The sequence below is a fragment of the Talpa occidentalis genome, unplaced genomic scaffold, assembly GCF_014898055.3.
Source record: "Talpa occidentalis isolate TD23 unplaced genomic scaffold, MPIMG_talOcc4v2.1 talOcc4.16, whole genome shotgun sequence".
Classification (NCBI taxonomy): Eukaryota; Metazoa; Chordata; class Mammalia; order Eulipotyphla; family Talpidae; genus Talpa; species Talpa occidentalis.
The window spans coordinates 31,412,409-31,439,314 of NW_023601653.1; the positions used below are offsets into that span (position 1 = coordinate 31,412,409).

The window sequence follows — 26,906 nt, forward strand, 5'->3', positions numbered from 1 at the left end:
TGAAGGGACAGCTCCAGCAGCCTCTGCCCGGGGGGCAGAAACAAAACCTGCAGGTCATAATCCGAGCAGGTGACTTCACCTTCAAGTGGGTGAGCTCTCCTGACCTCGGACGACCTCCGCTCCAGTGAAGGCCAAGCCGATCTGCGGGCTCCCGGCGGGGTCGCGGAGCGCCGGCTGGACCCGCCCCGAGCTCCATGGTTCGCCCAGCCCTGCGCGATGGTGACTCTGGGCGCGGAGGTGGGCGCGGGGCGAGCCCGCGGCTCGCAGAATGAAGGCGGGGAGCTCAGCTGCCCGCCGGCGCGGGTTGTCTCCGCGACCCCAGCTCCTGCAGAAGCGGCCCAGCCCCCCGAACCCCGGAAAACGCCAACAAGTAGTTTCTCCTTGGAGCAGGGCGGCTCGGCGGGGTGTCGGGACTCAGCCTGGCTGCTCGGAGAACCTCGTCCACTCGGAAACCAAAGCAGAACCACTTTTCTCTCGGTCTCGTTAAGGTATTTGGGGGTGGAGGGAATAGGGGGTGATTCCCGGGAAAGGCTTGCTGACTCTGCAGGCCGGTGTCCCCGACTCCGTCTCCATTCCGCAACGGGAAGGTAGAGGTGAAGCCCCGGGGAGCGGCGGCTGGTGGAAACCCGGACGCCGTCAGCCAGGATTTCCAGTTCAGGGGTTCAGGGGGGTGTGCCTTCGGCAGCCCCCCCCCCAGGGCCTCGCCCCTCCTCGAAAGCAACCCCCCACCCTCTACTCGCAAGGCGTTTGTTTTTCTCGGGAAGATGAGCTGAACGGCTCACTTCTCGTCTCAGAAATGGATTCTTAGTTAGCCCTTTGCTTTCCCAAGTAGTAATAATATTAACAACAGCGACAATGTGAAAAGGAAATTGGATCAGGAAATTAGTCAGAGGTCTCCTTGGTGAAAGGCAGCCGCAGGGGAATTTTTTTGCTCTGACTTCTGCTTCAGTCCTTTCGCCCGGCGCGAGAGGTGACCCGAGAACAGGTCGCGCAAAGGGCACCCCCTGGGCTCCCGCAGGCGGCGAGTCTCCAGAGTTGGCCGAGGGCAGGCGCGCCATGCTGCTGCCGGCGAGTCGGGGGGCCTCGCGCCCCACACCACCAAGTTGCCTCCCAGGGGGTAACTCCCTGTCTAAGGGATCTGCAGCCAGGTTAGGGGAGGGGGACAGAGGGGGAGAGCCTGGGCCCGGGGAGTGGGCGGAGGAGGGCTTAGCAGGGAGAGTCTAGGGGTTTGGGAAGAGTTTGGGGGTCGGGGCTGGCTGCAGGTTAAACTCCAGAGAGCACTGCGCTGGGGAGTATGAAGGGTGAAAGCTGGAGAGGTCAGAGCCCGGGGAGGTCGGGCGTGAGGCAGGGGGGAAAGGTGTTTGGAAGGTCAAGGAAGACTCGGACTGCAATCTCTGGAGTGCCCTGGAAACCTGGGGATGATGCGATGCTTGAGGAGGGGGACAGGGCTGGGCGCTGCTGTCCCCCTGGGAGGGTCGTGTGTCCCTGGTCCGTCTGCCAGCCCAGCCTCTGGGGCCGCCTGGCTTGGGATTGGGGGGGTGGGGGTCACGGGGCGACCGTGACAGCCGAGATCTTTAACTTGGCGCTGTGTTCGCTCCCCCTAGTCATGTCTGAGCCACAGAGATGGGCAAGATCGAGAGCAACGAGAGGGTGATCCTCAATGTTGGGGGCACCCGGCACGAAACCTACCGCAGCACCCTCAGGACCCTGCCCGGGACGCGCCTGGCCCTCCTCGCCGCCTCCGAGCCCCAGGGCGACTGCCTGACCTCGTCGCCCCCACTCTCCCCGCTGCCGCGACCGCCCCCGAGGTCCCCTGGCCCCGGCGGCTGCTTCGAGGGCGGCGCGGGCAACTGCAGCCCCCGCGGCGGGGGCAGTGACCACCTCGGGGGCGGCCGCGAGTTCTTCTTCGACCGGCACCCGGGCGTCTTCGCCTATGTGCTCAACTACTACCGCACCGGCAAGCTGCACTGCCCCGCCGACGTGTGCGGGCCGCTCTTCGAGGAGGAGCTGGCCTTCTGGGGCATCGACGAGACGGACGTGGAGCCCTGCTGCTGGATGACCTACCGGCAGCACCGCGACGCCGAGGAGGCGCTGGACATCTTCGAGACCCCCGATCTCATCGGCGGCGACCCTGGCGACGACGAAGACCTGGCGGCCAAGAGGTTGGGCATCGAGGACGCCGCAGGCCTAGGGGGCCCCGACGGGAAGTCTGACCGCTGGAGGAGGCTGCAGCCCCGCATGTGGGCCCTCTTCGAGGACCCCTACTCGTCCAGAGCCGCCAGGGTAAGGCCAGGGGTGCCCCCTTCCGCGCGTTCCTCCAGCTCTCTACCCCTTCCCAACTTTGTCTTTTCAGTCAAGGGCCTCTGGGACTGGGCTTGGGAGAAAGGAGAGCAGGGACCCCCTGACAGTGAGATTAGAGGGCCATCTGGTGCAAGGAAAACAGAGGGATCCTGCCCCACCCCAGGCCCCCTCCCCAAGAATTCCCCACCCACCCCACCAACTTTTATTCTTTCCTCAACTCAAACTGAGATTTACTTTAGCAGATGGGACCTGGGGGACAAATGTTCACTGCTCTGTGCAAGTCTGTCCAGAATCTCGTCTGGATTCCGGTGTCATGCTTCCTCTGATTTTGGTTTTTCTCCCTCTGACTCTTTTGTTGCAACTTTTCCTTCAGCTCGCATGTCTCTTCCAGCCTGTGGTCATCACGAGTTGACATTTTCAGTGAGGCCTGACACTGTTCGCCTCTGACTCATCCAGAGCAGTGACTTTAATTAGGGGCTAATGTGAGGACAGAGGAAGGGGACATGGAATGTGTGTTGTGACTGGGGGAGGGGTGCTTGTGGAGGGTTTGCAGCAGGGTCACTTTGTGAAGGGAATCTTCTGAATGCTGTTTGGGTCTGTCTCCTTCCAAGGTAGAAGAGTGCTGAAATTTCTTGTTCCAGTGAGTGGCCCAGAAAGTTCACCTACACAGTGCATTTTGGAATCTGGTGCCTTTCTCTTTGGGCCATATTTATGTTTGTACAGGTTGAGTGAGAATTTCTAACTCTTGGTGATCCTAGCTTAGTCCAGGTCTTTCAATCTGGGAAATTTAGATCGCAGCAAATTATTGTTGTCCTCTAAATTGTGACCCCATGTTTGATTTTTCTTTTCACTTTCTAGCTTGAGTGACAACTTAAATTTAGTCCTTGATACTCCCAATTAATTCTTCAAATTTCCACAAAGGAACTCTAAAGTGACCAATAATGCTTTCTCCAGTTTAAAGAAAATAAAAGAAATGTAAATAACCAAAAATTATACAGCATAGTAATGCTTTTTAATTATATGTGAGGGCAAAGAACTGCATTTAGTTAGATATTTGCAACTGCATGTATCTAGTTTGTTTCTGACACCCCAAAAGATCCCCCTCTTGGCAGGATGGGAATTCTGCCAGTATTCATTTGTATTGTCTCCCTCTGCATGTAGAAGTCACTGCATCTGAGTTATTTCGCAGCTGTCTATATACTAACTTGTCAGAAGGTGTGCCTTTATACCACTTTGGAAGTCTGAGGATAGGTTTTGTTATTAGTGTGGAATAGAATATGATAAAGGAAATTTAAAGCATTGCTACTCTGTTGAATCTGATACTTAAAGACATACCTAAATTCTAGCAAGTCCAATCTCATTGAATATTGGACTAATAAGTTTCACACTGAAATCTTCCTTTTAAGATCATTCTGTGAATTCAACAGGAGTTGGCATTCAGGAAAAAAAAAAAGTGCACATGAAAATTTATTTAAATTAAATCACAGACGCATGACCACTACATCTATATTTTTTGGATTCCAGCTGAGTTCCACAGTGCTCTTTGTACTTGGTGGCTAAAAGGATAATCTGAATTTGTTTTTAGGCTTGTCATGTGATTTTTTTTCAGATCATGTGCTAAGTGAGAATATTTTATTATCTTTCTTTATGATAACATAAAACATTTTATTGTAGGCCAGCTTATATGGAAAAGACTTGAAGAAGGTGTTCAGTCTTATCGCTATGGAAATTTATTCTATTGATTATTATTTAAAGGGTAAGCCATTAATTTGAAAATAGATTTTTTTTTCCAAATCTTACTGAGAAATTCATTGTAGTGTTAGTAAAGATTTGACCTGCATCCATTTGAGATGAGGAAAGAACACACAGAGCCGAAAGATTAACACAAGGTCAAAGAGCTATTAGAAGCAGAGTCAGCTGAGAATCATGGATTTGGAAAATTTCTTTCAGTCATCTCACGAAGACCCTTTAATTTGAAGACTGCTGATGCTAAGTAATGGCCAAGGTCATACTGCAAGTTAATAGCAGAGTCAAAATTAGGCTGGAGGTCTCCTGATGTCCTCCCCAGGCCATTTCCACCACAACCACTGAGTACAACAGAGAGTTTGGATTTCGAAATCTCTGTAGATGTGTGTTGCTCTTGTGATTTAATGCAGCATAACACATTCACTGGAGTTCTAACTTTAAAAGGTCATCTATGACTTTTCAAATGTATGCATACCAGGACTTGGTTGATACAGTTTTTGCCCTGCACCACTTAACATTAAAGTAAAAATATGGGATTCAAATTAACTTGTAAAATGAGCCCTATTTAAACTTTCCATTTTTATTGACCAGTCAATATGTGATGTTTTTCTATCTTTCAGTTTGGCTAACATTTGTTTGTGGGACTTATCTTCAGGGAAACTCCTCTTCAAATTACTGGAGGTTGTCTGATAAAAGAATAATTATAAACCAGCTTTCTATGTAAATGTAATTTAACATTTTTATGTGCATCCTTCTAGTTCAGATACTATCCTGACTTAATGTTATCTGACTAGCTTAATAAATAAAATTACATTGGGAGGTCCAGGATGAAATTATATTTTGCATGGGCATCATTCTAAGGAAGCTTAAATCAATTATTAAGTGGCTTGCTTCAGCTCTAGTCTTGTTGCCACAATTCTCATTCTTCATAGAAGTATTTAGCTTTTATAAACTTTTTTCTTACTTTAGCTCATCTTTTACTGATATAGGTGAGATGAAAAATTTATTTGTCTAAATTCCTTTTTCATTTTGTTATACCTATGTCAGCATTTCTTCATCCTTTATGAATATTGAGAAGATTGACTCAGTTCTACTATAGATGTGTTTTATTTCTAACTCTATGATCCAAACTGTCAAATTGAAACAACAGTGATAGGAACTGGATAATTAATTGAATTTTACAACATCATTGTTTTGCCTTTTATTTTGGTTGGCGTTCCCTCTCCTTGGTTACTTTTTATTTATTTGTAAATACCTGTTTGAGAGCCTATACGTTGTTCTAGTCAACCAGGTGAATAAGTTTATGTTTCATACTTTTGAATTCTTATCTCTAAGGATAGCATTCAAAGAGAAATTCATAAAAATTCAAATATAAGTTGTCATGGATACCTGTTGTGGAGAAAATGAGCTCAGGAAAGAAAAGTAGAGATTACTCTATGGATGTCATTGATTAATATTTAGAAATAGCAAAAAGCAAGAAAAGCAAAAAGATAACAATGTCATGCACTGATTATTTCCAATTTAATAGCTAAGTTTTCAAAGGCTATAAAGCTCTTATGTGATTTCCTCTGAAGACATTATATCATAGGTAAGTGCACAGGTACCAAGCAAAAAATTTTGCTAAAACTTATAATTTTCTTTAGAAGTTAAAAAAGCATAAGGACAAAATACTGGAATCAAAATATTTTAAATAATGTGTTCCCAATAACCGAGAACAGATATTAGTTCTTCCATATCTTTTCATTTGCTTTTTTCTTGGGGGAATTGGGGTGAGCAGAGGAGGGAAGGTGATTGAATTCAGTTTTATTTTAGAGTGTGACTCTTCATTTGCATGTACATGTCTTTGATACCTCTAGCCTTTTTTCACCCTTTTACTTTCAAAGGGCATTTTGCAAAAGGAAACCTGCCATGGAACTACATTATGTTGTTTACTTTTTGATGGGGAATCCACATCACTTCATATAAGTTTTCCTGAACTTTATCTTCTAAATTACCATTATGTGCAGCTCAGCCTGAGTCAAACATGGATTGTGAGAGTCAATCCATATTTTCTTTTAATCTTAGAAACATTCACGTTATTGTTTTATCTCCACAGCATCACAAAAATACACTTTTTAAAATTATTAAGATTTGAATTTCAGTATCTAGAATTGATTTCGCAATTGTACATACTTAATTTACTATCTAGGGGCCATTTTTTCGCTCTTGCTCAAGCCATAAAACAAATAGGTAAGAAATGATCTAAGTAAATATTTACTAGTTTTAAGTGAAGATTAAATTGAAAAAAACTATACCTCACTAAAAAATACAATAAAAAACTCCATAAAAAAATTAAAAACAAATCTGATTTTATGTTTGGAGTTGTTTTTAATTTTGATGACTGAAGTTTTTGAATTCAGAAAATTAAATAATTAATTAAAAATTTAAGTCAATTTATAAAAAATTATAAAATACAAACAATTTGAGTCATGTATTGAGATTAAAGAAAGAAAATGCATTGATTCTTATTTTGATGCAGTTAAAAATTTAATGTCTAAATATATGTTATTCATAAGAGATTGTTGTCAACTACTAAAATTTTTAGAACATAGTATATTCAATGAATATTGATTATGCAATCACTAGATCAGAAATTATGTAAAGTACTGGGAGTGCATGGGGAAGACATGGTGCTTTTCTCTCAGGAAGTTCAGAATAAGTGTATAATAAATGTTTCCTAAATTAAGATAAATGATGAAAAAATAATAAACAAAATTCTAGGAACATTAGATACATTTTTCTCAAAAAAGTCACAGTGGAAATATTCACTGCACACACAGGAAAATGTTCCATTTAGAAATTATGATGTCAAGCTATTGTTAGTGGTTATTTTTTTATGAATGTGTTAGACTCTTAATCTTGAGTTTTCTATTTTTAAAGTGATTTATGGGCTCTTTGCAGTATTACTAGAGAATATGATGAAGATTTTACTTAAACATAGGAACTGAATTATTTGGACTGTAGTCAACTGTTTTCACTCCTTCTGTATTAACTGAAGGCCATGGCCATTTGTATGCATATAACAATGCAAATGCAAACTTTAACACCATGAAAAGAGTCTGCTGCAATTGTCTGGTGCGTATATATTTGCATCTAATTGTCTTGACCTTTTCCAGATCTCTAATTGAAAGTTCACAAATAAATTTAATTTTATGATTATAATCTGAGCATTGGGTAGGATTAGAGAATAACTAATTAAATACATCATCAAAAGAACCAAGTGATTTCAATAGTCAATTGTATATTCAGTAGTATATTTGATTACAAACTGGGTGATCTGATTGATTGCTGAGCACTAGGCGTGTCAAAGGTGAATGTAGTTGGACAGATTAAGTATGACTCTGTCTTGTAATATTTTGCTAGGGGCTCATATGTAGACTTGACTTGATGAATGTTAAGGAAATTTTCCGTGGAGAAGCTCATTTTCAAGGCAACTGAAAACAAGGGAACATGTAGGTTTATGTAAAAATGCAGGTGATTCTTGCCCATCTGGAAATGTATATCGATATCATTTGTTTTTATCATTACAAATACAGTAAATTTGGTTTTCAGGTCTCATTTTTTTAACTTCTGAATTATATATCCACTTTGTTATAGCAGCCTTTAAAATGTCTAAATAAAATGGTAAAAGGCGCTAAGGGACATAGTCTAAACAATAAACATCAACATAGTATATACATTTTATTAAATTCTGTTTGAAATATGAATCACTTAAAGGAGCAGTCAAGATAATTTGCTTTGGACAAGATAGCTTTTCTTATGGGTTGAAGGTTTGTAATTAATTTGAATAGTGTGTAGCCAATATTTTTATAGCAATTGTCTAAATGTGAGTGTTGGGAGAAATGAGGAGGAGTAGAGAATATATGGAAACAGCATTGGAAAAATGTCTGGACTGGGATCTTTGAGAGTAACTCACCCTGATTAGTGATTTCACTAACCTTGATTTCACCACTAGCTGTATGTGTGACCTTAGAGAATCTATTTTTCTGAGTTTTTGTTTTCTTTGCCTTATTGTGAGAAAAAAAAAAAAGAGTATGGCTATATTGGACTAGATAGTATTCAAACTTCTTTCCAGCTCTAAAATTTTGAGATTTGATGAAAAACATGGATACTTATTGCTAAAGATGCCTGGGAATGGGGTGGGAATGGAACATGTCTGCTCTGCTCTATTTTGATTGTTCTCTAAGGACCCTCATGCAAATAAGTTAAACCAGCATTGATTTTGTTTTTGTTTTTGTTTTTGTTTTACATTTATAACTTTCTGCCCCTTTTTTTTCCCTACAGCTGTTGGGTAGCTGCTGCTCTGGTTACCATAGAAACAAGTTAGCTCCTAGCTTCCTGTTTCCATTGAAAACAGCTTTCTCTCAACCACATATTGATCTCAGGAAATCATCAGGCTGTGGTTCTGTCATGAGACTCATAAAGATGATTGGCTCTGTCATTTCCTAAGTCTAAAATTCAATGCAGGTGTATATCTATCCACCCACAAGGATAAGTGATTAGATAATCTCAGTTTGATTCCCATAAGAAAAGAGCCTTGTCAAAGGCACCATCCCTTTTCCTCTTCCCATATCTTACACAGAAGGCAAAGTCTTATTCATTTGAGGATTTACAGATATGCCTAACACATTTAAGTGTTTACAAAATAGTGTCAAATTATTCAGTTCTAATCTCTTTCATAACCTATTCTATTAGAATAAGCATAGAGAATTCTATGTGGTCTAATACACTTCATTAATTTTATATTTGAATGTACTCATTACTGTATCAGTGAAGAATATTTCAAGATAAATAAATGTGTGTGTGTATTCCCCTTGAATTTTTCCTTTTAAGAAAATATGTTTTATGTTTCAAGATATTCTTTTTATTTCTATAAAAAGATATATTCACTGTTTTAACATAGATGCATGCTCAGGGAATATGTTTATAACATGTCTATATGGATAATAAATGGAAGAAACTTTTAGGAATATAACTTAAATTTTAATTGGGAACATTAGTGTGTGTGTGCATATGTGCATGAATTATGTATATCCAATATATACACTTTATGAATGAGATTTGTGATTCTTATATATGATAGATTTCTGGTGTTCTTGAACTTACTTAGAATGTGAAGGAAACTGGTACAACTGCCTCAATTCACCGAGAAAGTAGTTGACTTGGCTGTAGCTAGTTACTGACAGTGACAGGACTAGAATTTAGATATGATTCTGGGCTCTTTTTGTTCAATTTCGATTGCATAGTCTGGAATGAGTTGAAAATTTAAATGCACAAAATTTAGTTCTTGGGAAGCAACAAGTATGCTAGAAATAATTAGGGAAGAGTTTGCCCTCATCATTGTTTTATATACTCATTTTATTTCCAGATTCCCCTCCAGAGGCTTTCCCCTTCTATTGCTGCATTCTCTACCAGTCTCAAAACTACCTCATCTATTTACTGAGCTGCTACTTGTTTCCCTTCATCCTGAAATTTGTATGAGAGAATCCTCAGAAACCTTTACTGCCATACCGAGTCTTGTATAATACACACCAGAGGACGTTGAGATAATTAAGATGTAATATCTTTATTTCTTTTATCACTGTGTGTCTTTGTAATATATTTCTCTACTCTTCTTTGATTTGTCTTTAGAATTTTTTAAATTCAACCCTTTTCTAAACTACTGGTGATGGTTTTTATGTTTTATAGAACATTGTCCTCTCATGTATAATAAACTAGATTATGGTAGATTTCCAAAGGGGTAACTGGTGAATTAGAGGATTGATATATTTTTGAGCTATTCAGATCTGCAAATGAGATTAGATGTTGTGAAGTCAGTAAAATACAGTGCAGAAAATAAGAAAATTTCCCTTGAATCTTTCTTTAACAGATCATTAGCTGAGGTGGTGTTCATTGCACTATGATGTGAAGCAACATTATAATTTTGGGGGTGCTTGAGGTACTACATTTTGCAGGAATGAAAACAGAAGAACTTAGGCCAAAATGTTGGGGAAAATATTCCATAATTGTTATGGTCACTTGACTTAGTTTTTCTTTTGAAAAGGAATTATGATGAAGGCATTTTTGTAATCCAGCATTTCCATGGTATTCCACATATTAAGGATCTGTCAACATTGTTGACATCTTAAAAAAAATTGGAACAATGAGAAAGGTGCTCCGTCTTGGCAGTTGTTCTTTGATTTCTTGTGCGCAATGGAAGAAGATCTTATCCACTGAGTTATCTCTATGGAGAATGTCCAGAGCTGAAAACATGGCACCTTTGGGTCACACTCATGATATCTTCCTCTATGCCATTTGTCTAAAACTTTTAATGTGTTCACAAGATGATAAAATGCAAGTATATTTTTATAAAATGAAGTTATTTTAACTAATATTGTCAATATAGTCAAATAATAAGTTCACTATAAGCTTAAGACATGCCTTATGAATTATATTTAATCATCTTAGTCTGGTATTAGTGTAACAGCATCAGCTTTGGAGGTTAGGTTTGCATGGTATTTTCCTCCATCCTTTTCCTTTCAATATGTCTATGTTCTTTTTTTTTTTTTTTTAAATTTATTTAGTTAGTTATACAAGAACAGGGGTACAGGCCAGATGCACAGGAAAAAAAATTATTTGGACCAATATAAATAATTCATTGAATAGTTTGTCAGATTGTGGGCCAATGAAGGGGTCAAAGAGTATTCAGAACTTGCGTAAAATGTCTGCCTTTGCAAATTATACAAAAGATGCCAGACATGGGGTTACTTATTTTGGTATTTTTTTAGATTTTTGATTTAGGAAAAATGATTGTTAAAAGTGAATATTGTGTAATAATTATATTGGAAAGAATGCAAAATAATCATAGCAAGAGTAAATTTCCTCACTATTTTGATGTATTCATTTGGATAAAATTGATATTGAGGAAGACAGAACAAAGTAGTTATTGCAGTTTGATTTATCATTTAAAGTGCCCAGCTTCTGTCTTGAGGTGAGCCATGAGATAGAATATAAAAGTTAATAAAATATCTTTAATGAAACCTGTCTTTCATATAAATTGAGTAGAAAATGCACAGGATAGAGCCTTAGCTGACCCTTTTATGTGCAAACAGAATTTAAAGCCGCAAGTAGTATTTTTAAAAGCAATTGGAATTTTATTATTAGGTCTATCACAGTCTCTGAAATGATAAGTGGATGCATTGAAGTTGAACAGCTACCACACTTGTACTATCATGGAATGTTTTTGTGAACTTATCCTCAATTCCCAAGTTCCTAATGTGCTTTGATATTTATACTACAATGTTAGAGATACATAATTCAAGAAAATTAATGGAACCAAGCATATTTTAATGCACTAATAAGCTTCAATGACATTAAAAAATGATAATTGGTAATGCAAAAACAGGTGTTTTTTAAAATTAAATTCCTTGATTTTTTTCCCTTTGACTTGCTGCTCAGATTTTAGTTGTAATGTGCACATGCTACTAGTTCCTTAGATTTTTTTTTTTAATTTAGTGATTGTTTTCAAATTCTGTTCAATTTTCCATTTTCAATTTTCTATCGTTGATTTAATTTATTTTTTATTTCTCTCTTTTTGGTGGTTTTAGGGTACCATTTGTTTTCTAGACATAAATACAGTTGTGTATTTTATTTGTATTTCAATGCTGGGTTTCTTTATCTTTATCTTTATCAATGCTGGGTTTTTTCTTTTTGTTTCTTCTACCTTGGTTTACATTGATTGGTTGGTTATAACATGTATGTTTTATATACCAGGCACTGTGCCAATGGAAAGATGAAAGCATATTTGCTGCCTTTAAGAAGTTTAAGATCTTGTAGACGGAAAGCAACAAAAGAGAAATGACAGTGTAATGACATAAGATCTCCATAAGAAATAAGCACAGGATACTTTGGGGTTTAATCTTTCCAAGATTGAAAAAAACGTATTGAAGGGACTATATACCGCTATCGATACAAGAAGATGAAGAGGAGCTAGATAGGCTTTTGACACAGAAGGAAAAGCCTAAACAAAGTCCTAAAAGGAAAAGAAGGCTTGGCCTGTGGAAGATACTTAAATAATTCAGCACAGCTGCAACATTGGGTAGGGGGTGGGGAGCTATGGCAGGAGACAGAAGCTGCAGTTGGTTAAAGGTTTGTGATCTCTTGAGAAGGTCTGTTCTTCCTCTGGTGGTAATTGTGAGCTTTGGAAATACTTTAAGCTGAGCATGGGCATGCAGAATTGTAACTGGGAATATGATCCTGAAACCTTTGTACTTGCAGAGGGGATTGGTTTGGGCAAGGTGTGTGCAAGTTTGTCTGAAGAACTATAATTTAGGTAAATTAATCCAATTTACCTGGATTGTATCATTGCAATAATCTAGATAAGAAATACTGGTGAACTGAGTAAAGACAGTAACCAAAAGGTTGAAGCAAAATGGATATGAAGAGAAGTTGTTGATGTTTTCGGTTCAGTGAATTCAAGGCAGGGAAGTCAAGACTGTCACCCTAGTTTCTGTTTGCACAATGGAGAAGAAAACCGTATGACTATTTTTCTATTACAAAATTTAGTGGTGAAGTGATTTGAGAATCTGGTTCATCAATACTTATTCTTTTTATATATTTTTAAAATTTTAATTTTTTTACTTTACATTTTAAAAAGACAGGTTTATTAGGAAAAGGAGAAAAAAAAAGAGAGAAGCACTTGCTTAGTCACAGGTGGGCAGAAAGAAGCTTTGCTTTGTAAATGGAAAAGTTTTGTGAAAAGAAACACCTGAAAAGTCATGGGCAGGCAGGAGAACTGCCAATAGTTATCCTGTTATATTCATGGGACTTAATACTGTAACATTTTATGTTATGTTTTATGATTTTAGATAGTCATTTCATAGATTTTCAGATCATGGAATTCCGTGCAAATGATGCCCCTTAAGATTTTTGATTACAGTAATTCACCACCGTTTTGTGTTGACGAGGAATAAGAGGTCCTCCCTATAGAAGTGTCAGCTTTGCATTACTGCTATTTGGTTTACAACTCAAGAAAATATTATTTCTTTTTACGTAATTTGCGTGAAATGGAACTAACTATCCAATGCAATAGCCTATGTAGACTCTAAAGCTAGAAGCTTAAACAGGGTTTAAGTTTTTTCTAAAATTATTTTGCAGTTATACATTTCCTTGGAAAATTGCCTTAAATAACATTTTCTTTTACACAAATGTCCAAGAAGTGAGGAATGAAAACAGATACCAAGGGAGTTAATCTGGGAAGAAGGGGGTAGTTCAAATTTAAGGCTGTGTCTTTCTGAAGTATAAATATACCATGCCATTTTCTTGCTTAAACATTACGTATCTCCTGCCTTTGGCTACATTCTAAGATATACATTCTTGCTTAAACATTACGTATCTCCTGCCTTTGGCTACATTCTAAGATATACATTCCCTATCCTGGCTCTTCAGAAGCTGTCTAACACCTATAATCCTAATAATACTTCTTACAATTCTACCATATGGTGGAAAGTCATACCACACACTTTGCCATTCCAGAATAGGAGATGTGTTCATATTGTATCTTTGTGTACACTATTAACACAGCCTGCAATGCTTTCTTCTCCTGGACTTAACAGGTTGACACAGTTACGTTTCAATATCTTGTATTATTATCAAGTTTTACTTGTCACCTTCTAAAATTTCTCAAAAAATTTCTTTCTCTGAGTTTCCATATAACTTTGTAGACAAGTATGAAAGCTCTTAGCAGGCTGTATTAATATCTAAGAGCTGCTGTAGCAAATTACAACACAATGGTGTCTTAAAACAATGGAAATTTATTCTCTATGGTTCTGTAGGGAAGAAGTGTGAAATCCAGGTGTCAGCAGGATTTATTTCTTCTGGGTTCTGAATGAAAATATGTTTTATGGCTCTCTCTTAGCTTCTGGTGCTTGCTGGAAATCACTAGTATTCTTTGGCGTGTAGACTCCTCACTTCCATCTCTGCCTCTGTCTTCACATTTTTAAAAAAAGATTAACTTTATTTATGCATACAAGAGCTGAGGGTATAGACCAGAGGTTCGTGTGTGTGTGTGTGTGTGTGTGTGCGCATGAGAGAGAGAGAGAGAGAGGATTCACCAGAGAGAGTGGGGAGCAGAGCACGCAGATTGACTGAAATACTCTGCTGAGGGGAGCAGTGAGCAAGACAAGAGAGGTCTGCTGAGCCATGTGGGTTAGTTCCCTGGTGGGGGATTCCAATTCCTGCTGCAGTGGCTGCTGCTAGCTTCCTAGTGCTGAGACTTAACCCCTTGCGCCACCAGGGAGGCCCCTGTCTTCACATTTTAAAAGGACATATTAGGAAAAGGAGAAAGAAAATGAGACACTTGCTTAGTCACAGGTGGGCAGAGAACTGCTATTGCTTTACGACGGGAAAAGTTTTGTGAAAAGAAACACAGGCAGGCGGGAGAGCAGCCCTGTGTATGTCTTTGTATCTCAGTTTTCTCTTTTCATAAAAACATCAATTTTTTTTAAAGATTTATTTATTTTTACAAGAACTGGGGTACAGGCCAGATGTGCAGGAGGGTGAGAGGATTTACCAGAGACAGAGTGGGGAACAGAACAGGCAGACTGACGAAATACACTGCTGAGGGGAGCAGTGGGCGAGACAGGAGAGATCTGCCACGCCATGTGGGCATCTCCGCGGCTGGCAGGGATCGAACTGGCACTGCAAAAGCTGAGGACAACTTCACAGCGCTGCGCTCAACCACCTGCACCACCAGGGAGGCCCAAAGACACCGATTTTGATTTATGGCTCCAACAATCCTGTACAACCCGATATTAAACTAGCTTAGTTACCTCTGCAAATAAGTAGCTTCAAGATGAGGTCACATTCTGAGGTTTGGGGACACATAAATTTGAGGGATACACTCTTCAACCTGGTGCACAGACTTTTCCATTTTGGCAACATGTTTCCATTATCCAGTAATTATTTTATTTTCTGATTCCTTCTTTCTGTATCATTGCATTCTCATTTAACAACTACTAAGTGCTGATGAATCTCTCTGAAGATATATGACAATTTTTAAAGTTCTATTTCATTTCTGGTATTGACTCTGGTCCCTCTATAAATGTTTTCTTATTTATCAATTAATTTTTAATAATGATTTTATTGAGGTTTCATTGGTTTTCAACACTGTATTTTAGGGGGCTAGGTCCATATCTCTTTAAATGTTTGTTATCATGCCATCCCTGCCACCAAAGCACCAATAATCCTCTACCACAGTCCTTTGGGGCCCCCTCCCCCATCTTTTCTTGCATTTCCCTTCTGGTGGCCTCAGTTTTGTGGCCAGATTTAAAGAATTTGTTTTGGTTTTGTCCATTTCTTTGGATTTTTCTATACTTTCACCTTTTTATATTATTGCTTTTCCTCAAATATTTTTCCTTTGAAAGAGTGTTTGGGTATTTCAGTGTTCTGTGGGTAGATAGGCAGGATCACACAGAAACAGACTTCTCTGCAGAGTAAATAGGTAGGAGCAGATGGGCAAAATAGAGACACTCCCCAGGTCTAAGAAAGGAAACTATTTGGACAAGGATTTTAGTATATTTTAATTAATGTGAAGTGACCTTCCCTTTCTTTATACCCAGGCACTTTTTTTTTTTTAAAGATTTATTTATTTATGCATACAAGAACTGGGATACATGCCAGAGATGTGGTGGGGTGAAAGGATTCACCAGAGACAGAGTGGGGAACAGAACAGGCAGATCTACTGAAATACACTGCTGAGGGGAGTGGCAGGTGAGACAGGAGAGGTCTGGTGCACCTTGTGGGTAGCTCCCTGGCCTGGCGGGGGATCAAATGCGTGCTGTGGTGGCTGCGGACAGCTGTGCCACCAGGGAAGTCCTTTCCCAGGCACTTTAAGGAAATCCGAAGCTACTAAGGTGCTTCACTTTTCTCTATCACAGTAATACACCGTATTAGGAACTGTCTCTTATGGTTCTCCACTTAGTTTAGAGAGCTGTTCCTGGTTGTATCCTGAGGGCAATCTGTGGCATTCAGTAAAGGAAGTGAGGGACATCCCACAGCCAGCGTCTTCTTAGTGTCTGTTGCCTTTGATTTTGAGATTTCTTTGGACTCCGAATCTCCTTAGCAATCATAAGACCTGCCCAAAGAAATGCTCACTTCTGCACTTATATGAATTACATTCTCACCCTCCCTTTAATCTGTATCAGCCTTGGGCCTCTCTGGTAGCGCAAGGGGTTAAGACTCAAACTCTGAAGCTATCCACAACCTATGCAGCATGAGTTCTATTCCCAGTCAGCCAGGGAGCTACTCACATGGCACAGCAGACCTCTCCTGACTCTCCCACTGCTCCCCTCAGCAGTGTATTTCAGTCAATCTGCCTGTTCTGTTCCCCACTCTGTCTCTGGTGAATCCTCTCACACACACACACCCCCACCTCTGGCCTGTACCCCAGCTCTTGTATGCATAAATAAATTAAAATTAAAAAAAAAAATCTGTACCAGCCTTAGTCCAATCCTGTTTGATTTCTATCTCAGTATCTGCAATCCAATAATAGCAATTTTTCCTGATTTCCATCCCTATGGCTTTTTTCCCCATAACTTTTAATAGGAATTGGCTAAGTAAAGGATTATTATGAGGATTATTATCTTCAAATTATTATAATTCAATTATAATTTGATTTCTGTATGTATAGGCTTCTTGTCCATACCAATTATGAACTTGTATATAAGGATACTATTCATATTTTCTGTTGCCTTCCAGAGTTCAAAGTCTGATTGTTTTCTCAATGGGATTTTATCACCATCTGAATAATTTAGAGTTCCTTGTCTACCTGCATGTATTCCTGATTATTCCCCACAAAGTCAGGGTTTCTTTTTACCATTTTTAAGTTCAGTTTTTTCTATCTTATCATCACCAAACAGAAAAAAAACAAAAACAAAAATGAATATACATTACCAACTATATAACCCTACTGAAGAAATCCAAAGCCCATGTATAGTGCATTATTTCATCATTGCTATAAGAAAGCTTGTTAGGCTAACATTAATATTAAATCCTTGAAAATTATCACTTGGAGAACAGTGACACTTTAGTCATCTGCCCACTGAGAATACATTTGTAAGAACATGAACTTTGGTGCTCTAACAGATGTCTGTGGTGCTAAAAATGCCCAAATAAGCATAGTGAACACATACTGGCATGCTTTGACTTTTTGCACAGAGACATTGTCAGTGGGACCAAATACTTAGTCCCTATTATGTAGAGAAGCATCTGACTAACAATAATAGGTGGCACTGAATGTCCTGCTAATTATCTGGAAAACGGGCCTTCACTGAGAGATGCTGTGTCCAAGAAAGGATAGTTAAGAATGGACATTGTAGCAGCAAGGCATTAGACAAAGAGAGCTGAAAAAAGTGATTCCTATTCATCACACTATTGTTATCTCATTTCATTTAATACAATAGAAATATCCAAAGGTGAATTTTTCCCCAAGCTATCAAGGATATATTTTATTAAATCCATGTAGTAATGAAGACAATTATAGCCTAATAAGAAGTCTAATTATATCCAGACATCCCCTCTGAGATGTAGAAAGTAGGACTGAAGAAAACATTTAAAGAAGCATATGCATTATAGTAGTCATGCAAATAGGAGGAATGAGAAATTTACACAAACTTACTATGCATATTGTAATGATCAGGTAAAGATGTATTTTTTTTAAGAAAAACCATTGTGAGATAGTAGATAAAATAAAAAATTATAAAAGATTATATTATGCAAGCAAAATAATATTAGAGTAAGATTATGATTTTAAGATAAAGGATTATTATATTTAAAAATAAGTATCAAAGCATGAGTAAATGCTATTATCATGGAAAACTGGGGACATACAAAATATGAAGAAGAAAATAGCTCTTTTATCCCTCAGAGACTATCACAAATTTGGTATAATTGTTTTATTTTTATTTTTTTCTAAGATAATTCTAACCGTGGGACTATAGGGAGTGTCTTAATCCTATATTTAACTTTGCAATGAGGAACACAATACCTTCCATTTTATTCAAGTCTGGTTTTACATCTCAAAAAAGAATTTCATACAAAGTATGAAATAAATTCATACTTTGTAATATGTTTTATATGTTTATTTGAAATGTTATTACATATTTTATAGTTTATTGTGAGTGGCATCTTACTATTTATTACACTTGAGTTAGTATACGTGTGAGGTACTACTTTTATTATATTAATTACATGTATATGTTTTCATATGACTTCATATTGATTGAAATAGTATCTCAGTTTATTATTTTAGGTTTTGTAGATAGTTATAATTAATATATATCCTATTTCTTTTTTGTTACATATTATTATCCATAACTATATCAGCTTAATTTTCAGACATATTTGTACCTGTTTAATTACCACTGTTGACTTTTTGTCATTTCCTAATTTTTGAGTGAATTTGGAAAAAGTTCTTTATGATAAGCTACCTTTTTTAAAATTTATTTTTCATGAATGACTTGAGTATGATGTATTTTTGTGGGACATCATGTATCTGAAGTTATCCTCCTGTTCGATTCACGTTTACCCCCCCCCATAGAGATAAATCTATACCTAATGTTGAAATACAGCCAAGACTCAGAATGTTCTGAATTTCCTCATAATCCATTTATGTTGCAGCATAATCTCCCTTTGGAGGCAGCATGTTGTGATGACTAAAAGGAAATATCATGACATCAGACAACTTGGATTTAAGTATGGTCCTATTAGTTGCATGACCTTACATGATACAATTCACTTTCTTTAAGTTTCTGTTTCATTATTTATAAAACAAACTCCTCACAAGATGGGTATTATGAGGACTAAAATGATATGAAAAAAAGTGTGTAGGAAAATGCTTGACAATGTACGGCTTCTATAAATTACAACACTTATTATATGAAGCTTATGGGCAGGCTGATGTGCAAAACCTTTAACTTAACAATTGGTGGCATGTATCCAATGCTTATTCTTTGTCTAGATGGGAATAAGAGAGCCCCCTTTTATGAAGTCATATATAGAAAGTCCAGGAGGCTGTGGTAAAGAGTTTTGGAGATTATTTGTATTTTTGTCACTAGACTGTGGAGCACAGCTGACAGCTTTGTTCCAATTGCCTTGACCATAATTACACTCAGCTTGGACCCTGCGTTGAAATGAAGATAATATTCCTGATATCATTATCTTCTTCTCTGAATGAGGTTCACCTTCAGGGAGTGGATAACGAAGATGTACAGGGAAGACTGAGATCATTTAGTGTAGTGAATTACAGAGGCCTGTGACAGACTGGTGGAACTGTACACTTCTCAGCATGCAACTCCCCAACCGTTTCCACTGCTTCAACCACAAAACTGCTCTGAGGGAAGCAACCAAAGCATTGTTCTTTCTTCAGTCCCTGGAATGTGGTGAGATGATGAAGAGGGAGGAAGGAACAGGGCTTCCCTGCCCAATGCTCACGACTGGCTCTAGATAACCACACTGGCAACTTTCCACGTCCCAAAATGTCCAAAGAGTAACAAACTGAGGGAAAATATTGTTGCAGAAGTAGAATTTTTCCCTCTAAGTAGTTTCCCTTCCTTGAAAGATCATTGGTGGACAGGTTCTTGGTTATGTGGTTTGCCTAATCAGAGGGAAGGCCTGCACTAACTAGAACTATTCTACTCAAAGGAGCTTTCAAATTTCTCTAACCTCGGTTGATATTGTCTCCCTCTCCCCACCCCACCCCAACACTATTTCAACAGTTTGAGCACAAGTTTCAAATGAACATCATGTTTTCATTAATAGATATTTTAGTTAATATAAACTCTTCCTGCATCCTGACATGTTGTTTTGTCCTGAAAATTCTGGCTATGATATGTGTTAGCATTATTATGTGTTTATACTTATAAGGTTACCTGATTAAACATGACACTTAGTTAACTTTTATTTATTTATTTTTTTAAAGATTTATTGATTTATGCATGCAAGAACTGGGGTGTAAGCCAGAGGTGTGGGGGGTGAGAGGATTCACCAGAGAGAGTGGGGAGCAGAATAGACAGATCACGGGGGAAGTAGGAGAGGTCTGCTGCACCATGTGGGTTGCTCCCTGGCCAGCAGGGGATCAGGGATGGAACTCCTGCTGCAGTGGCTGGCCATAGCTTGACAGCGCTGTCTTTAACCCCTGCACCACCAAGGAGGCCCATAGTTAACTTTTAACTACAGATAAACAACAAATAAGTGTTTTTAGTTCAAACATGTTTATGGAATTATGAACCATAGTTAAACTAAAAATAATTTGTTTCTTAGCTGACATTCAACATTAAGTAGGTATCTTGTTTTTGTTTTGTTTTTGTTTTTGTTTTTGGTAACTCTAGCTATCCTTTGTGCTAACGAGAATTTTTGGTGCTCACATTTTGCCAACTTTCTTACTGTTTTAGTGTTAGTCCCATTACAAATTTTCTGACTAAACATTTTCATGGTGTTTTACAGTGTCTAGTATAGTTCTAGCTAGTTTTTTTTTAGCAGTTAGTGCTCAAATAGAGATCGATAACTCCTCCAGCTGTCTAGCAAATCTACTGCCAGAACAATAGCAAAGATGATGGGTCCTTGCCAGAGGTAATTTCTGTGGTTCCAGTGCTAGAGAAAGAATAAAATTTATTATCATTCTCATTCAAACATTATTGGACCAACATACTTCAAATGATATTGTTTTTATTCTCTTCTTTCTGACTTTTATACTACCTGCATTTTTAGGTTAGTCTCTTCCTAATACAGTTTACTCAAAAAAAGTTTGACTATTGCAAAAAAGAGGATGTTTAATTATTATGGAATAATGGTACAAAAAAGTTATGTTAGCTGAAGAAAATTATTAATAAATTATATTTATACTATATTTAGAAATCCAACTTTCTTTATAGTTGTGTTTTTAAATATATCGTTATTCTTAACTTCCGGCAACATGATTTCTCATAATTTTCATTTATAGTCCTCAGGTTCTAATATTTATGTGATGTTTTATTTAGACCATCAATAGTCAGTGGGCAATTAAATTTAAATTAAGCATTCTGCTCCATGATATACTCTGGTCAAGGTTGCTTCTTGCTTCTGCCTTCAGTTTGATTCCCCAGTCTTTTGCCTACACTGTTTATCTTCCTCAAATAACTCTTCTTGCAAACAGTACCAGCATGCCTCTGGTGTGAGCTCCCCAGGATTCAGTAAGTGAGGAGCAAGCAGGTGAAGGAATGCAGCTGGAAAATAAGGACAAAGGAAGAGGTTGGAACAAAAGAGCAGAGCCTATTGCTATAATTCAGTTAAACTGATTTTCTGGTGTTTGGTAAATTGTCTCCTGAAGTCAGTTCCAACAGAGGAGTTCCAAAAATGTTTTCAACAATGGCAATGTCATACTAAGGGCATAATCTCCCAAAGCAGAAGTGTGTTCTTCAATACACAAATCCTTTGAGATGCTTCATCATAAAAAACAAATTCTGTTTGAGAAATGAGGCACACTCTACCTCCACTTGTCGATTCTCAGTGTGCATTGTATATTAATGCTTGTGAGAATCCCAATTAAAACAGAAGAGAAAATTGCTTATCCTCCAGATTGGTTTTCCCCCCAAATATCCAGTATTATGGACTATATTTTGAAAAGTACTTTATAAAGGGAAGAGACCATGTCATTGCTTGTCTGAGTTTTGATTTGTATATTTGTAAAACCATTGTTAAAAAGTAGAGCCCTAGGGCCTCCCCGGTGGCGCAGCAGTTGAGCGCTGGGTTGTGAAGCTGCCCGCAGCCTCTGCAGCGCCTGTTCGATCCCCTGCTGCTCCCTGGCCACCGGAGCAGGGTCCCACATGGCCACCGGAGGAGGGTCCCACATGGCGCGCAGACCTCTCCTGCTGCCTGCTGCTCCCCTCAGCAGTGTACTTTGGTCCTTCTGCCTGCTCTGCTCCCTGCTCTGGCTCTGGTGAATTCTCATACCCTCCTGTGCTTCTGACTGTACTCAGTGCTTGTATAAATAAATAAATATATATATATTTTTTAAATTAGAGCCATATATTGCAGGAAAGGTGTTAAAGAGGCTAATGAAAGGAAAACGACACACACCTGTGATTCCCTTGGCTAAGTAAAACTGCAGCCTGTCATAGGAGACACCAATTCTATGAAATGAGTGTTTAGTTCAGTGCTAGTGTGCCTCTGGATCTGGACACCATTCAAGAGAGCATTTGAGGGTTTTGATTATGGGATTCCATAATAAAGTAAGGAATGAAGAACTTTAAAAAAAGTAACTTGAAAAAGGTCTAACAATAGACCTTCATTCAGTCATGGAGAACATTGATAAAATGCTGTTACCTTTATAAAGAACAGAATTATTTCTCATTTTAGTGGCCTTACTTTTAGTAATTAATTATAATAAAAAGTATTAGTTTCTTCAAAGCATTTTTTTAAAAGATTTATTTATTTATACAAGCACTGGGTACAGTCAGAAGCGCAAGAGGGTGAGAGAATTCACCAGAGTCAGAGGGGAGAGCAGAGCAGGCAGACTGACGAAGTACACTGCTGAGGGGAGCAGCCAGCAGCAGGAGAGGTCTGCACGCCATGTGAGACCCTCGCCCGGCGGTTGGGAATCGAACCTGTGCTGCAGAGGCTGCGGGCAGCTTCGCAACCCAGCGCTCAATTGCTGCTCCACCGGGGAGGCCCACTTCAAACTAATTTTTGCACAATGTATTTCCCAAATTTTACAGTAGTCAAAATTTGAAATTTAATTGTAATGAATTTGCTTTAACTTCACAATTCAAATAGCTTTAATTCATAACAGAAAGAGATGGGAGACACATAAATGATGACAATCAGCATGATATAATACTAATCCACTGTTAAAACATATTTATGAAAATGTCTTAGAAACCTGCTTATCCTAATCTTAGCAGGTTTAAATTTTACTTATTCTGTATGTTATTAATGATTTAAATAACTGTATGGTGAATAAATGCTCAGAAGGGATAAAAGGTTATAACATAAAACTGAATTATAAAGATTTGAGATCACTTATTCTTTTAGCTTAAAGAATTATATATATATCTAAATTTTATCCAGTGGTCATTTACTGACTTTATAAAAGTTATTGACTGTAACAATTTTAAAAGCATGTTTCTAAATTACAAAAGTATATGCAAATGAAGCTCTTGGCCTAAAGATGTAGCAGGTCAGGAATCCCATAAGTCTTTCTGCTTTCAGTGGAGCAGTAAAATTACCAAAAACCTCATCTTATGTATCTCTAGGTTAATGCACACTATGGAGATAAAACAACAGTGAGAAAAATTAAGTGCCCAAATCAATTTTCACTTGCGCATGGATCAGGAATTGAGCTTCATGACTACTGAGTGCAACTTGTTCTGGAGATTATCTCCAATCTAAAGAAACATACAGTTTAATTGGGGTTTCTGTGTACATCAGACAGGTAAACAAGCAATTCTACAGTTTGATAAATTCATGAGACATGCCCAGAATGTCTTAAGAACCCGCTGGAGAGTGTCTTAAGAACCCACTGGAACAGCCGCTAACCTGGACCTCAGAATCAGGAGAAATTTCCTTAAGGAGAACGACATCTGAGCTGGGTCTTAAATGACAGGTACAATGTGAACAAGAGAAGAGTGAGAAGAAAGATATTGCTGATGGAGGGAGCAACACTGGAAATGTTTCAAGTTTGAGGGTGCTCTACAAGACAATCCTTTAGTCTAGAGGAGTGTGCAGAAACACAGGATTGGTGGAGAACCCAATGACTTTCTTCAAAATACATTCCATGGTTCTAGAACTCTAAGAACTCTCAAAGAAGCCAAAAGAAAATTTACAAAAATCATAGGAGCTGGGAGCCTCCCTGGTGGCGCAAGGGGTTAAGCACCACACTATGAGGCAATCCACAGCCTATGCAGCACGATTTTGATCCCCCGCCAGTGGGGGAGAAACCCACATGGCGCAGCAGACCTCTCCTGACTCGCCCGCTGCTCCCCTCAGCAGTGTATTTTGGTTGGTCTGCCTGTTCTGTTCCCCGCTCTGTCTCTGGTGAATCCTCTCAATCCCCACACCTCTGACCTGTACCCCAGCTCTTGTAAGCATAAATAAATAAATCTTAAAAAAAATCATAGAGTTGTAGACACTCTGGTAATGTGTGACTCTGCTGAAGGCTTACTTCTATTTTTTATTGTTATTTCAATGAAATTGGGAAAAATAGCTAATGTAGCATTAATAGGAGCTACTATACATTTGTAGTAAACTCAAGACTTTACAGAATTTTGCTTTTGGAAACCTATAGAAATTGAATACATTTGTAAACTATTAAATCATATAAACTTAGCAGCATGTGTCAGCATTGTGCCCATCTGAAGGTGTCTTTCATAATCTGTAATAACTGATTACATATGATATCTGTTAGCATTCCTGTAAAGAACTACACACCAAGTCATTTTTGTAACTTTCGATACAGTTCTTAAATCATTTCAGATGTAGAGCCCACTCTTAACATTCCGGATTTGTTCTCCATGCATCTCTAGCTCCACATCTCTGCCCCATGTATTAATAACTACTCACATACTAAAACTTTCCCATGAGAATGTTGCCTATAACTATCATGTCAGCACTTATTCTGAATAATGATGGTTTGACCTGTAATTCTGTTCTATCTCTGTGGATTCGTGCATCACTTTACAAGCAGGCACTTAGGTCTATGAGTGGCTCTTCAATCAATGTGATCACAGAAGTGGAGGAATATTTTTAATATATTCTATGTCAGGTGCTATGTGATAATTAGAAGAGATCACTGTTCTTGGTGACCCCTTCATTTTCTTATTCAGGAAAGATAATGCATGTGGCAACATATTCTGTCAGGCATTTTAAGGTAGTGAAGGGAAGTTTCTGACTTTATACCTGAGTTTACATACCAGTTGTGCCAATTAAGTTAATGACTTTGAGGAAGTTGCCTACTTTTCCTTGATGAAATAGGAGTAGTAAGGGTTAAGTGAGAAAAAGATACAAATTGCCATGTTGTAGATGGTACCTATTTAGTGGTTGATATTATTATTAATGATTAAAACCGATGCTATTAACTTAGTTTCCTAGCCTTCCCAATTGACATTTATGGAGACTCACATAGATGATTAACTTGGCATTCCGTATCTGCTCTTGAATAATATTAAAACTGTTTAGTTTCTACAAAAGCATGTATAATAGTTTAAATTGTTGATCTTCATGTCTCTGCCAAATAGACTCTATATTAATAGAGCTACACAAAATTTTTCACAAACCCTTATAGAATCTGTCTCTAGGAAAGTGGAAACAATCATTTCAATGAAACATGATAAGGATTTTGGTAGATGGCATACAGGGAATATATCGAAAGAAGGGGGTCTAAACAAGCCAAGGTGATCAGAGACAACCTACAGGAATTGAAATGTATATAGCCTTTTGAGGGGGAGCGCAGACTATGAAAAGTGAGTGTGAGCAAGGGTGCATGTGAGCTGTGAGATGAGAGGTGTCAGATGATCTGTGGTGAGTGTGATACTCTTGAGAAAATGTATAAGTTTGCGAAAGACTGGGGTTTGGAGGATCCGAGGGGGAGACTAGGCAGAGAGAGTGGTGAAATTTTGAAGTCCTCTGGAGATTGTGGAAAGCCTGATAAGTCAGCTAAAGGAGTTTAGACTTATGCTGCAATGAGAGGTAAGTGAAGGATTTGCTGCAAGTGAGTGACAAGATCTATTTTAAGTTTTAGAGATATCATTGGTATAGTTTGGAGAATGGTTAGGAGAAGAGCAAGAATGTTGGAGAACAAACAGTACAAGAGATGATACACTATTCCAAGCAAGTTTTTCCTATTTAAACATTTAGTATCCTTCCCCATCCTTCTTCATTTTCATATAGTTTTCGTCTATATAGAAGCGGACACAGTGAAAAGCAAACTTGAACAGCTACAGGTTTCTTCAAAGCAGTCAGCTTTTACTGAACAATATGGACTTTCTTTTTCTATCTGGGAAAAATAATAGCATCATTACTTTGATAACAAAATATTTTAAGACAAGAATATTATTCAATTTTACTTTAAGATTCTAGGGTAAAATACCTATAATTGATTTTCATTATGAAAATTTGGGGGTCATCTCCGCTGACATTTCATATTCTTACATCCCTTTTATAGTGAAATGATGGAGACATCATTCAGTTGGACTTGAAAAGAAGCAGAATGATTATGTTAAAATTCCTAACACATATAGATAACATTTCAAAGAGACATCAAGGTCTTACAGAAATATCAAATACAGTTTGCTTTTATTCCTAGGTTCTTGTCATTTCTAGGTCTTCTGTAACGGGTTATTTCACTCCAGAGGATGATTGATAATTTTGGTGTATTAGGCACAGTGGCTTCTTCTTTTAATTTATTTTTTGATTGGACAAAGAAAAGAAAAATTATTATTTTTACTATGGTGGATATCTTCTATACTAGACTATAGTTTGTTTTAGAAATGATCCTCCTACTACTTGCTTAGCACAAAGGAATAATCAAGTTCACGTTTGAGGTCTCTTTATCAGTGGTCTGTCTGTGGAGAATAGTTGAGCTGAAGGACTTCTAAATCTCAGCACCATATTACTTTGCTATGATGCTTGATAACTCTTGATGATGGAATCATGATTTAATTAATATACAAATAATTCTGAATGTGGCTGTTAATGTGTAAACATTTTCCTGAGAGATGTAACCCCTTGGAATCTTAGTCACAAAAACTGTATGAGTTAGTGATCAGATTGCTATGTGCTCCAGTGAAATGCAAGGTAATTTGTTTGGGGAT

General features: G+C 38.3%; 1 protein-coding gene across 10 annotated transcripts in view; it reads left to right on the top strand.

Moving 5' to 3' along the window:
* The first annotated feature begins 448 nt into the window (after window positions 1-448).
* Window positions 449-26,906, top strand: part of KCNC2 (potassium voltage-gated channel subfamily C member 2) — a 271,287-nt gene continuing 244,829 nt past the window's right edge. For 9 of the 10 annotated variants that reach the window (XM_054696219.1, XM_054696222.1, XM_054696218.1 and 6 more), the window contains exons 1-2: window positions 449-488; window positions 1,605-2,283. In XM_054696219.1, the coding sequence (XP_054552194.1) occupies window positions 1,624-2,283 (660 nt within the window). In that variant the 5' untranslated portion in view covers window positions 449-488; window positions 1,605-1,623. Of the gene's footprint in view, window positions 489-677; window positions 1,149-1,604; window positions 2,284-26,906 lie in introns of those variants that run through there. The other variant, XM_054696216.1, reaches the window with a different exon arrangement.